Source organism: Penicillium cinerascens (assembly GCF_028974065.1).
Source record: "Penicillium cinerascens strain IBT 15544 chromosome Unknown contig_9_segment0_segment0, whole genome shotgun sequence".
NCBI lineage: Eukaryota > Fungi > Ascomycota > Eurotiomycetes > Eurotiales > Aspergillaceae > Penicillium > Penicillium cinerascens.
In genome coordinates, this window is record NW_026695296.1 from 2771499 (window position 1) to 2785274 (window position 13776).

The 13776-nt window shown below is 45.2% G+C and overlaps 2 protein-coding genes across 2 annotated transcripts; both read right to left on the reverse strand.

The window, feature by feature from the left end:
- Positions 1-5378: 5378 nt before the first annotated feature.
- On the reverse strand, positions 5379-8632 carry N7498_007872 (DUF3723 domain-containing protein; the record flags this gene model as incomplete). Its single annotated transcript, XM_058454934.1, has 4 exons — positions 5379-6348; positions 6865-7796; positions 7857-8155; positions 8215-8632. 4 exons carry the CDS (start codon positions 8630-8632, stop codon positions 5379-5381), a joined length of 2619 nt encoding a protein of 872 aa, XP_058307183.1.
- A 2311-nt stretch (positions 8633-10943) lies between these two features.
- On the reverse strand, positions 10944-11732 carry N7498_007873 (FAD-dependent oxidoreductase; the record flags this gene model as incomplete). Its single annotated transcript, XM_058454935.1, has 2 exons — positions 10944-11680; positions 11714-11732. The coding sequence occupies 2 exons, from the start codon at positions 11730-11732 to the stop codon at positions 10944-10946; spliced, it is 756 nt and encodes a 251-aa protein (XP_058307184.1).
- Positions 11733-13776: the final 2044 nt, after the last annotated feature.

Sequence of the window (13776 nt, forward strand, 5' to 3'; positions counted from 1 at the left end):
GACCCTAGCCTAGATCGCTCATTGAGCGGGTCACGCCAAGTTGAGGGCTGCCGTAATATGCAGCTTCTCCAGTACAGCGACTATCAAAGCTCACCGACCAACATTCCCAGTGTCTGATATAATCTGACAAATGCATCATAAAAGGTGCATGGTACAGCGGCCCTCAACTAAGTGTGGCCGGCTCAATGAACGATATACACTCAAGTCTTGGCATTGAGGCCAGCAAGGAGTTTCTCAGTGTGTACTGGTTAAGGGGATTTCATGAATCACTGTAACTTCACTCAGCTTCAATGGTAAGTTTCGTTTATCCAGCTTGAAGAGATGTAAGAAGGTGCTGGATTAAAAATAAACACTCTTTCCGACTCTTCTTTTTGATCTGACATTGACCCCCAGGTATCAGGGAAAGCGATTCTAGCAAAGAAATTTGCAATTCATGGCAATCTTGGTATCCGATCGTGATCGTTGCTTCTTCCAAAGTGGTTGGAATGCTAGAAGAAAAAAGGAATGGAATAAAAAAAACAGAGTCAATCAACTGAAGGTTTTGGAGACAAGGGAGCGCAAGAAAAGGCATGCTCGTCTCTTGGAGAGCCAATATTGAACGGTAGACACTTAGTCTTTCAAGGTTCGAGGTCAAATTTTTGACACAATACGCAAAACCATCTTGAACGATTGAAGAATACAATGAAAGTCTCTTTAAAGAATGAGATTCTCCAGAAAACCTGATATTGTCATTTTCAAGCCACTCAATTTGGAGGCAAGATAACTGTGGCAGACTATTCAAGTCCACTTCAACGGATGTTGAATACGCGGTGGGTGAAAAATATCGGCGAGAATCAGCATTGTAGTTGATTGAAAGATTCTTGAGTCGCGGCAGATGAGCAAATATCAGAGAGTAATGCGAAAATTGAGAGAAAAATTTTGCCGTTGTTTTTGGGAATTTATAGTTTGAGCCAGGCCCTCCCAGATGAGCAGGGCTAAATTGGGTTGTGTCAGAATTCTTGTGATAATTCCTTTCCTGAATTCCTTCGGGCTAGGCTTTCAACCTACCAGATATGTCGCAAATCATTTTCGAGATCTGCGACGAAGGTCTGAGTGGGCTCTGCTACGCGACCATAATGGTCAACAGATATGCTTTGTACCCAGAAAGACCAATCTTTCAGGATGCGCGTTAGGCTGCCTAGCCCCATTCTCCTGCCATTCAAAAAGCAGCAGGAGCATGACGCAAATGAAATAGTAATCTGGACAAATAGACGGCTCCCAATAAGAGGGCGTAAGGACCTGGAAGTATTGAAAAGTGCCCAATTGTCCCTCGAGTCTGGAAACTTCAATCAGTCAGTAAGATGCATGTTCAAGATAAAGCGAGAGCCCTTACATAATCCAACAGGATAAGGAATAGATCCAGGGGAAGGCTAAGCAACATGCCAGGCTCGACTGAAAGGAGGATAGTCCAGAAAAACTCCCTGTATCATCTGGCATAAAGCGCAAGCGAGCATTAGCCAGGACCTGCTGTGCTCATATATATTCATGAGGCTGTCAATAGAAACAAAGCAAGAAAATGTTGGAATACAGCGAGAACAAGCCACATTCGACAGGTTTAGATTGAGTTTGTGGAGTATGTAATAGTTGAGGAGTGAAGACAAACTGTTTATTTTCGGTACAGGCATGCTAGCAACCGCAGTCACAACTTGCTTGTGACGATTCCCTTTTCTAAGGAACCAACAGAGTTCAAGGTCTGGGGATAACACATTGTAGGGCAACTAACTTTCACGTAGGTAGCCACGGCGGTACTTTGGTCATGACTGACGAGAGCTATGGTTGACCACATCAAATATTTTAGAGTTTTCGTAATTGAAGCCATTAATAAGCTAAACAGAGAATTTCTAGGCCGCCAAACGGCCTGACTCGATCTCTATAGCTGATTCTGATGATGTTTTCTGTCGTTCTCAGGGGCATATTTATATCCTTTCTTGAGACCTGTTTTCTAGGAGAAACGCATACAAATCTGTTCTTTCCCACCACTACTAGGTGTTCCATGGAAAGATTAGGCGGCAACCCGAGGAGAATGTGAAGTAGATGAGCAAACTGCATAACCAGGCGCTGAGCAGCAGCCCAGTTCCGAATAGCTCCATGGGCTTTGGCTGACCAGTCAGCAGCCGAGAGGCAGACCCATGTTGGTGCCTTAGGCTCCAGTCTTCAACACAACCATTCAATATCATTGCAAGTCTCACGGAAAATAGAGTATATTGCGGTGAACGTGGCGGTGAAGGATTGATCCCGCCGCGTGTTTTCAACATATGGATTCCGAGGAAAGGAAATTACTGTAATTTAAGCTGACTCGCCAAACTGTAACAATCGTGCCTTTTAGGAATATGATACATCATTCCTTTGTCGAACAGAGGTTATATACAACAAGCTTGACAAAGGTGCCCTGCATACTGCTCATATATAGGTTGGGATTATGTGTATTTCCTGAACACGCACAAAAAGTGTGAGAAGATAAGTTGAGAACTTCCAACCCAAGAGGTGATACGAAGACGGGGATGATGAATTCTGGGCGAGGTCATATAGCCTAAAAGAAAACGCGAAACAATTATCGAGAGCTCTAGGCACTTTCAGTGAGCTTTCAAGTCGTACTCAAAGCGAAAGCCTAGTAATCTCTAGTACACCTCGCATATTGCTGGCAATTCATGCACTGTCCCATTTCCCATCCTTTCAGCCACACAACTCGAGCGAGAGCAGGGTGTTCCTAGGGGGAACTTGGAAGGGTCGAGTGCATGCCATCTATGATACGCTTTAGATCGTCTTCTCCGGCACATGTTGCACCGCAAAGTGTATCCATTCGGTCCCGACTGGACACAATCGGAATAAGCGGGCGGGTAGTCCATTATAGGGCCAGCGAATAAATTCGAATAAGAAGCCCCCGCTTGTGGACTTCCTTGACCAATGTTTGTTTCCTTCAACCCAAAGTTTGCTCGTCTTCTTTTCAGACAGATCAGTAAATTTACAGCGAAAGGTTTTTTCGACATACCTTGACCAAACCCACAACCAAATCCCTGAAATACAGCGCATTGTGCTTGAATTTGGCGAACCAGGGATAAACGTACTGTCAGAAAATGGAAGTAGACAATCTTTAACTAAATATACTCATGTAGAGTACTATCTTATTTTGTTTCTTGTAACGCAACGCCAGCTTGTTTTATTGAACATAATTCTGCTTACGTTAAGAAAGCAGGTGGGTGTTTTGCAAGAAGACTTGAACAAGTTCAAAACTCATTGGAAATGACCCTAGTGGGGCGCGTTCAAGAGCTCTGAAGTGGACGGGTAATTATCTCTTCATTCCGAGAATGAAATGGTTCTAAACATTCTTTCCAGTGTTCACCACTCTTAACAATAGACAATACAAGAAGTAGAGATTGAAATGCAAGGCCAAAAATGTACATTGATGTTCAATACTTTTTATTGCAATAATCAAAGGGCCTAGGGATACTGTTAAATATAGGGTTTCAAAAGTCGCAAGACAAATAATCGCTCATTGTCAACATAAATCACCTGAGCAACAATCCAAAAAAAAAGTAGGCGATGGATATCAGAAAGTGTAAAAATATAATTTGCATCTAAAATGCGCGATGTAGCTAAATTTATCATTTTTTCATTGTGGATCTATATATTCAACCTTCGTGGTTGTTGTCTGCGCAGAAACAGTCTTGAAATTACCTCAGTCGTTGATTACAGACACAACTATATTGAAAATGGCAATTACCCGATCTTCCGCCCCGACGCTCACGAAAAGTAAAGAGCTTGGAAGGGTAAGGAAACCTTCTCCAGGGATTTGTGCAAGAAAGTCGCGGCCTCCTTCTCCTTACCCGCAAGGTTCCGTTCGTCGAACGAACATGAAGAAACAATGGTACGGACCACACAGATGTAGAACTACCGAGGAGCCAGTGAAAGCTTTCCTTGTATCTCAACTGCGCGAGTTTTCTACAGAATGTAAGATCACCGGAGGCGCGACTGGGAAGTTTTTCATGCAAGTTATTCTTCCGGAAGACATAGAGACGGAAGCTGAGGTGGCTCAAGCTATCACCGCCTTTGAGCGACGGGTCAGTTTAAGGTCTGGAACAAAGGCGGGGAATTAATCTGCCATCAGAACATCTATACATTTGGAACACGAATACTTGCGTACCTGAAAGTCGCGGAAGAAAGTATTTGTCAACCAATTCTGTGATCAAGTTTTATCTATCTGAATTGTGAGAATTTGTGGATTGAAAACAATCAAGGGGATGTAAAGCCATGGTCTCTAGTATACTGTTTTCACCAAGTTTAAATATGTTATGTTTTCACAAAAGTTGGTTTCAACCACCACTGTAAGGAACTAGACCTCGAGAGCATCACATGTTTTGTTGGACTGTCTAGACCTGAGGGATCTGCGACGGGAGGTTTGAGCGAAGGTCGGTGACGCTCTCAGTACATGTAGCATGTCGACCTTGTTAAGCAGTTCTGAGAAAATGATGAAGAGGTAGGCTTCCGCACGACCCAGCGGGACCCGGACCCAGCCCGGACCCAGCCCGGACCCAGCCTAGACCCAACCCAGACCCAGACCCGGCTGGGTCCAAAATCTTGATTCAGTGCTGGGTACCCAATTGGGTAATAAACAAGACGAACATGCTAGAGATTTTGGTTGCATAGATTATACAAATTCTTCTTGTAATTTTAGGTATTCTTCTTAATTGCGAGTACACTAAATCGAAATGCTCAGTAAGCTTACACGGATCTGATTGCTCAATCATGTGGCATATTCAGTACTGTGTTAGCGTTTCCGAGTTGGTCATGCAGATGTACCCGCCTTCCCAGGAATTATCTCTGCCTATGCGCTGCAATTGTCTATCTCATTTCCCATGTGCCCTTTCCCCTCTGAAGTTGAAATACTCAAGGAAATCATGGAGATGAGACATAACTCTTATGCCGATTGCCATGTGACTTTCTCCGTCTCAAGAGGGATTTCTTATGCCGATTGCCATGTGACTTTCTCCGTCTCAAGAGGGATTTCGTATGCCGATTGCCATGTGACTTTCTCCGTCTCAAGAGGGATTTCACAGGAGCATGATGGTGATAAGAGATGACTTTTAGATTGTTTTATCCAGGTCAAACTCTCTCACGGCCCGTTTAGGCTGTGGCGCTAGTCCCATTTTCAATATTTCAAGGAGGACTACTTAAATCTTGATTTTCATCTATACGGCCTAGTTGAGAAGCTCATCATATTCCTACGCATGGTATAGAAGTTCAATCTTAATTCGAAGTCTGAGTTATGTCTATGATGGCTACAAGTCAGGCTATAAATGAGCAAATGCCGTATGAGAGTGGGCCTGTGGGAGATACATAGTTTAAATTTCAAAGATACTTCCATTAAGTACATTTGTCAAAGCTTCTTTCCCTGCCGCAGTGTCTAGTGCTCTGGCCTCTTCCGTGGAAAGAACCAAGATCGCATTGTGCCCGTCCACGGTTGCAGCTTGGTAACACTGGTCTGCACTAAGTCCCTGCAGATTATTATCGTATAGCCCGAAGTCTCTCATCAAGTACCTTTGTGCAATATACTCCACTCGGGAAGTATCTGATGGATGGACCTTGACATGGTCCACGACTTTCAGTCGTCCGCGCTCGTAGGAGTAAAAGTCCAAACTGACTTCGCTTAGGGCGGATGTTCCAACAGGATCACTTATCACCGCATTTGTGGACGCTTTCCATGAGTTATATTGTTCTTTTTGATCTTCTTGGCTGGAACTTTGTGCCAGAATCTCAGGCAATCTCGCCGAGTCTAATGAGGTGATTGGGTAGTCTCGCCACGTGCTTTTGTCGACAGTTAGCGTATCGGAATTTATGTTCAAGACATTGGAGTCACTCTGTTCGCCGGATGGCGACGACGCATGAGCATCTGAAAGGTGCGTGTCTGGCAAATTGAACTCTTGCTGAAGCCTTTCCCGAGCGATGTTCTCGTCTAAAATCTCTTGTTCCCTGTCTGCTTTTTCAATCCCCTCTAGGTATTGTGGCATGGAAAATTGTGTTCTGCCAGGCAGCGATGCAGAATCATGCGCTCTCGGTGTGGGTGATGGCAAAGAGCGGAGATTAATCTGTTCTTGGGCTTTTTGGGCGGTGCGAATTAAATCTGCGCGCAAGCATTCTGACTCACCTTCCGCAGATTTTCCCGGGTCAGATGTAGCATTACGTTCATAATCTAGTTTTTCCGGGAAGACAATGATTGGCAATCCGAGCGAACCAGCATTTGGTGTTGGTTGCTGCTCCGCATCGGAAGTCTCTTCAACGGAACCTTCAGCGATGTTGACTGGGGACTCCTCTCTAGTTGTACCAGGTGAGCGGGACCTTCTCCTTTTTGATCGACATAGTGTGTTATCTGATTGTGCAGAGTTACCAATCGGGAGTGCGATATCGTCGGACGTTGGACATTCCGGAGATTGATGCTCACTTGCATTCCGGGGGTTTCTAAGCCTTTCTATTCCCGCTTCCAACATAATATCATCAAATGGGTCGATGGGTTGCAAGCCATTGTCAGTGCGTCGTCTTTTCCGAGCATCTGCGATATCTTGCGTATCTTGCACTTCGGACTTTGGTTTTGCTTTTTTGGCATTGCTTCGCTGCATCCTCGTTATCTGTCGGCGTGCTTGTAACCATCTTCTGCTACTTGTTTTGTTGGTTGGGAGCTTCTCGCTCTCATGTGGCACGAAAAGCGGTGAAGCATCTCGTGAAGATGGAGATGGCGATGATGCTCTTGTAGTGGGAGGGGGGAAAGATGCATTTCCAAAGAAAGCAAAATAAACGCAACGTCGAACAAAGAATGTCGTGATAGACTCTGACTCAGATGTTGGATCGTGCAAAGCATCCAGAAATAGTCTTTTGCTGTCCTGTTTATGGGCTTTCATCTGTGGCATGCCACAACGAGCTTTGAGGTTCAGGGAATATACTGCAAGAAGCGGTTCACTGCCGTAAGCATTGTCCGTTTCTTCGATCAGGACTGCAGCTGAAAAGCAGTTTGCAACTTTTTTAATGAGATCGTTGAGCGTAGATTCCGCATAGTAAAACCGGTTCGGTTTCCGGGCTTGTAAAAGTGCCGCGCGAGCAATTTGATAGTCCGGTAACTCTTTTGTTAGCTCATCTATCTTATTTGAGCTAAAACCCAGTCGTTTAGCCAGATCGGCCATCTCATAGATTGCACATACGTCAGCCTTGGCGCGGTTTGGTTTGGCCAGGAGTTCATCATCATTCTTGGAGTCCGCTGGCATGCAAGGGTAATGTCGCATAGCATAAAGCCATATTTGTCGATACGCCATATTGAGGCAATCGTAGTCTTCTGCATTCTGGCGACGATATGAAAATTCGGACGTCTGTATCAGAATGCCATTATTTGAATCTTCGGCAATTGAAAACATATGACTCATTGACTCCCACATAGTCTTGTCAGAGGGCTCAAAGAGTCTTTTGACGCATTGGCTACAGCTCTCGAGGTATTTGAAATCCTCAAAAAAGGTGTATAATGAGGGTATCAAAGGTTTGAACGCTTCAACCCTGCTCAGGATTGCGGCGCGTTCTTGATCACTAAATTCAGCAAAAGCCTCGCCACTGAGAATAGCCCCACGTGCTTTCTTCGCATCACTTTTTGAGCTACCCGGAGCTAGTAACTGCAGACATTTAACAGTGTCAGGTCCAATTTTCTTGAGCGACATCAGGTCACCACCGACAAAAAGGAACCAGGACCCGAAGATGTGCTCCACGAGATAATGCAGAACTTCCTACAAAAGAGTCAGGCAAACCAGGCAGGATAAGTAGTTTGATTGAGATATTGAACTTACATCTGTACATGCACAGCCAATCACGCGGTGTAGCATGCTAATTCTCAAACCATGAAGCCAAAGTCCGGGAATTTGAAGCAATTTATCAAATCCAGCCCGAAGGAGACGATTTCTCCGGTTGTCGAGCTGGTCCAGACGCTCTTGATTATTTTTTGATAGGCGTACGAACCATCTTTGTCTGAATGGATTGTTTTGTTCACCTTCGTATTGACGAATCTTTCGGTAAATCTCTCCGTCACTTGGAGCTTTTTGATTGGCATATTCCTCAATCAAGGATGACAGGAGATTACCACAAATATCTGCACAAAGTGTATCGAATCAGTTATAAAAACCCCCATTTGACCATTAGGAGTCTTACCGTTCAGATAAAGATCCACAATCCACCAGCGGTCCACGGGGGCCAACATTTCTGATCCTACCTGCGCACGATGCCGGCCATGAAGACCCTTTAACTCCCCGGCTGGGAATCGAAGTAAAGGCAACGTATTGGCTGAACTAGCGGAGAGGTCCTCTGCTGAGATATGTGCTTTATGAAGGGCTTCTTCAAAGCCTTCGCGAGATACTATAGCAGGCACATGGTTTTCAATGTCCAGTCGACGACAGCGGTGCTTTCGAAATATCTCACGAAGGCGTTCTAGGTTCTTGGGATCCAAGTCTTCTGGAAGAGGAGGATTAAACATAATCTCATTTAGTCGCACCTTCGCTGTTCCTAGGTATTTCAAACGACGTTCTGAGGCTAGTTGCACTTCCTCGTCGGTGAACACGTTACGCTGCATTGGGTGTGATAAAGAGAGTATGAAAAGGGTTCCAGGGGTTGAGAGCAGCCTTTTAATCGGAAAGATCCAGATCTCACGTGTTGGTGTTCAACTACTACCAACCCGTAACTTGGCGCTCCTTTGAACTCAGGCCGTTGAACACGTATTACACTAAAGCTTTCCAAGAAAGATTGTTCTTTTAAGTCGCTGAAGTCCCTTAGCTGATTTTCTTCGCTCTAAATCTTTGAGCATGAATTCAAGCAATGCTGATAGAGGAAAGCGTGTCACACAATTTGATTTTAATACTCTTCCTACGACAGGTAAACGTGGAGCGACAACAGAAAAAAGGGCAACAGGAAAGGCCGAGACGGTGGAGGCAGCACAGGCAGCAACAAACCGGTATCCCCCCAAAGATACTTCACACAGGAATGTTTCACAAGAAGGTATCCGCTTTGTCAAAAGGAAAAGAAGTTCACCGACGTCTTTGCGCCCTTCGGAAATCTCTTCGGGCTATCTGCAGACGTCGATTCCCAGCAAAAGCGAGTTTGACCGTCAATGGAAATCAAAAATCTCTATCCGAAACGAATCCCCCTGGAAAACGTTCAAAGCAATTTACCAATGTGATATCGCTGGTGAGATGACAGTAGTTAGTAAAGGATCCAGTGCGGAGGGGCTTTTTTCGCTACGCGGGTACCCTAGCCAGCAAGCCGAAGAGATGTTAAAGCTTGGTTCTTCCGTCAACAACGAAAACATAGTTTCCCTGCAGAGTTGCCTTCGCAGTGATGATATGTTTTTCACTGTGGGTGAATACATTCCACTAACTCTGAATCATATTGTTGCATGTCCAGCCTTTCCTGACGAGCGTCAGTTGGCGGTCATCATGAGCCAGGTCATGATTCCTGCCTACGATTTGAGATGGAATTTTGAGCTGACGTCTGCCAGATTATCAATGGTCTATCATTCCTCTTGTCTCAAGGTCTCAGCCACAGCCGGCTAGATTGCTCTGGGGTCCTGTTGAAATTGAACGGGACATTAAAGATTGGTACGTCCAGACGTCTTTTGACAGTCTTTTCATGATTACAGAGTAACTCACCGTAGCGTTCAGCGCGACTAGAGTTTTGTGAACGCAAAAAGCCAGACACATCGCAGAAAGCAGAGATTGACTCCATAGGGAAGATCTTGATGGTCCTTCTGCAGAAATACGCCAAAAAGGACGCAGTTGGTATTGACAACCTTACGCGTTGGCCCGCAAACTCTCTCGCTGTGGACTTTCTCTCAACCACAACCTCTGCAAATTCAATTGACGCACTAAAAGCGGTAAGCCCGGAAAAATCCATGATATTTTGAATTTCTCTGTGACACACTGTCCAGCATCCGTTGATTAGCAAAAACCTCCCGTGCAAAAGTGAACTCACCGGTTTGGCGTGGTTTGCTCTCATCTCTGCAAGGACTTTTTGTTCCTATGCTTATAAATCAGATCAATAGTATCACGTTTGGCCAAGACCTCTATATAAATGATCAAAGCTTACGATGTTCGTTTCTCTAGACTTCTAACAACCGAAGTTTGAGTTTTATGGAGGGTAGCGACACAAAACCAGGCTGAGCATCGGATATCTACAGATCGTAGTTTATGTTATTTCCCATATACTGTAGCATACTTGTCTATAGAAGAGTTTGTTTTGGCAAAGACAGTTAAGCGAGCAAAATTTACTGACCAGTGTGCGTTCATTTTCAATACGTGCTTAGTATGTTCCCGCAGCTCCGGGTAACGTTCAAATTACCGTGTCACAGACAGCCATGTAGCCGTACCAAAGCATGTTGGATCACCGCCGGCTCTATTATTTCATGAGATTGCGCCCAAATCCTAGTGTAACCGCAAATAGTTCCTTGATTCTTAGGAGTATTGTATAGATAGACAGGGTATGATGCTGTAAATAGCTTCATTGGTGGGCAGTAATGGAATTTATGATAATTAGACCCGGGTGATAATTAGACCAGGGAGGGCCCGAACCGTGGAAAGCGATGAGGGCCCCTGGGGCGGGTATAAGACTGTGACGGATGTATTTTACACGAAACTACTATACACGCGCTACCTCTTCCCAGCCCGGTCAGCAACCTCGCATCCTCAACCATCAATCACTCTATCGCGGTTTCACAGGTTTTTCAAGACTAGAGCATATACCACAGTAGGTGGCTAATATGAAATTGCTCACGTTGCTCAATTGGAGGGAAGCCAAAAACCTTTGAGCCAATGGCCCAGCTAGTTGATATGGCCTTTTTAGCGAATTCTTTAAGATCCGCTTCATACTGGCCAATTATTCTCTTATGCATGTTATCTGCTGCTGCGATAATCATGTGAGCTAAATTCAGCTGAATCACGAAGGGCAGTATTGGCACCCTGACCAGCTGTAGGAGGCATTGGATGAATCGCATCTCTGAACATGGTGACTCGAGCAGAAGACGTCCGAATAGGCAGATCGGGATGCGATGAAGAGATGCATAGAGTTGAAGTTTGGCTGTTATCCTGCATTTCAAGAACTTGACGTAATATGGATGCACAACCTTGAGTCAACTCGAGTGACAAGGATGCAGATTCCTCATAACACAGTCGCAATCCTTCCCCTGCCTTCTTGAGGACCGAGGGAGATATGAGCACCCAGTACACGTAGTCTTGAGGTGAAAATGTTCCGAGTGTTTCTCCCCGTCCAAAGTGAATTATTTCGAGAAGCAAAGTCTGATTCTTTTGATCGGCAGCTTTTTCCACTGCTATTGAAGAACCTTCGAGCCCGCTATCACGAATGACAGCTTGGAGGTCCTCGCCGAGTGGCGTTTTTCCACAAATGATTGTTCTTCCGGCACCTATCATCGGGAATTGGCCCAAATACTGCTGGCAAACTTGGGAGTTCGCACCATCTGCGCCTACTAATAAAGATGCTTTGAGGGTTGATCCGTCGGTAAAGTATGCCGTTATGCTACCGTCCGATGTCATGTAATGGTCTAAGCATTTGTTGAATAAGACATCATGGTCAAGGCCGTTAATGAGAAGCTCACGAAAACCGGATCGGTCAACTGTGTACGATTTGTGGGTTCATGGTGGCGGACCAAAACTTCCGAGTTGCATTAAGCTGCTTTCCCTGCTTAGGATATTCTGCGCAGGTTTGCTCAAACCGATTCCATAGCTCTGGCGTCAAGCAGTACTTCAAAGCCCGAATTCCCTCCCTAGCGAGGCGATTTCAATATCCTTGGAACCGAAATGCTCTCATCGAATCTCTTTCGACGACTTTGAAAGGTACTCGGTTTTCTTTTGCTTGAGCCAAACAAAGCCCACCGAGTCCTGCGCCGACGATAAATATTGGCAGTGGTTCATTCATGACTATTAGAAAATGCAATGAGGATGAAAGAGTGATATTGGGCAATGAAAGTTTGCTTGGTGAGTACAGCGTGGAAGCAAGAAAATAAAGCGGACTGGGTGAGGGTGCGGATAGGTCAGGGCTCCAGTTTCCATGGCATGTGACACATGCGGAAGTCGGAAAACTCGGACAAGTTGGAAAATCACGACCTTCCAAGCTTGGGGGGTTAGGTCAGTGGGGATTCACAACAATACAATGAAGATACTGTACAGTAGTTTTCGAAATCAGCTATGTATAGGCTGAGGAAGGAAGAGAGCGGACTGAGCTAATCTCCTTAATCAAGTTGCTTTTTTGTATTCCCTCAAGTTATTCAGTAAATCTCAAGCATTCCTGTTGGCGTCACGCGTCAGTCCATCCTCTCTTGGATAAAGACAACTCCCGTAGACGCTATATTCGACATGACCCGGTACGTGGCAGAACACACTGTCTAATTTCCATGGAAAAGCCACGTGATTGATATAATATACTGTACACCAGCCTCAAACTATACAGTACATATCACAATACAATACGATTTATTTTTGTAGTTTCTTGCTCCATGGTGGTCGCAGCATTCGGCGTTGTGCTCGCTCACAACTTTGTTTCTTTCATTCGCAGGGTAATGATCCGTTAAGCAGCGGGAGCGTCAATCTCCTTGTAATGACTAGCCTCTCAATTTTGTGGAACGTGGGAGAAAGGAAGATAGTGCGAAGCGCTGGTCGAGGGATGCTTCAGGAGGGGGCGGGGTTAGGGTAGTGCTGAGCACATCCAGGCTTCCAGTCAGAGTTCACGTGTCGTACTCGCACTGTATCGCGAAGAACTAGGTACCCTATCTTGCTGACCTCGCCCCGCCAGAATTAAAACAAGAATAAATCACATTCAAGCCGACTCCGTCCGCTCAATAATGAAGCCATACACAGAGAGTTCGCTAGCGGTAGAGTGTTGAACGGGAGTCCACAGGGGCCTACCTCTTGATGGTGAACACATGCAACTTACGAAACCATTCACGAAACCGTTTACGGAAAAAGTCCTTGCTGTAGGATTCAGAACTGCATGTGAAAATTATCTGCTCGGGAGCGTGAGGACATAGAAGCCCACGATTATCCATCTTTTGAAGACTCGGGATGGCCATTGCCTCCCCCGGGAATGGCTTTTGTCTTCTCTTCCAGGTTACCAGGATTTAGGATGGGGGATGACCATTGCCTCCCCCGCCTTCAGCGACTGGCAGACACCTTTTCGTGGTGCTGGAGTTTAGTACTCAAAATCCAAACGAGATTGAGGAAGCCAAGATCTGTCTATGCTTGTAATATCGTGGCATGAAACACATGTTTGGGTCATGAAGTATTGACCGCGATCACTAAAATCTGTCTCTGTGTTTGTCACAGATTCCTTCCTAGACTCCAGTCGTGATGAAAAAGCATCCGCGCTGTAACATCCGGTTTTTAAAGGTACCCACCCATATGTGTAGCTTGGGTCCAGTCAGCGCAATCGTTAAATTGGATTGAACCAAAGCGAAAATCCGTTTGTAGTTGAATACCAATAGGTACATTTGCAATGACGCTACAAAATGCCTTGTATGTACCTCTCTGGTCAATCGTTGAACAGAGCGACACTTTCGAATTTGACCTTAGATAACGAGTTGACCAGTCTTTAATGAAGCGTTTGTAGATAGTAGTGCAAGGACCAAGCCCATCCGATACTTAATGCTTTTGTCATCCTGGGCGCTTCTGTCAGCGATTGACGTTCAGGTGTCTCTACTGGGTTGGCTGGATTCGA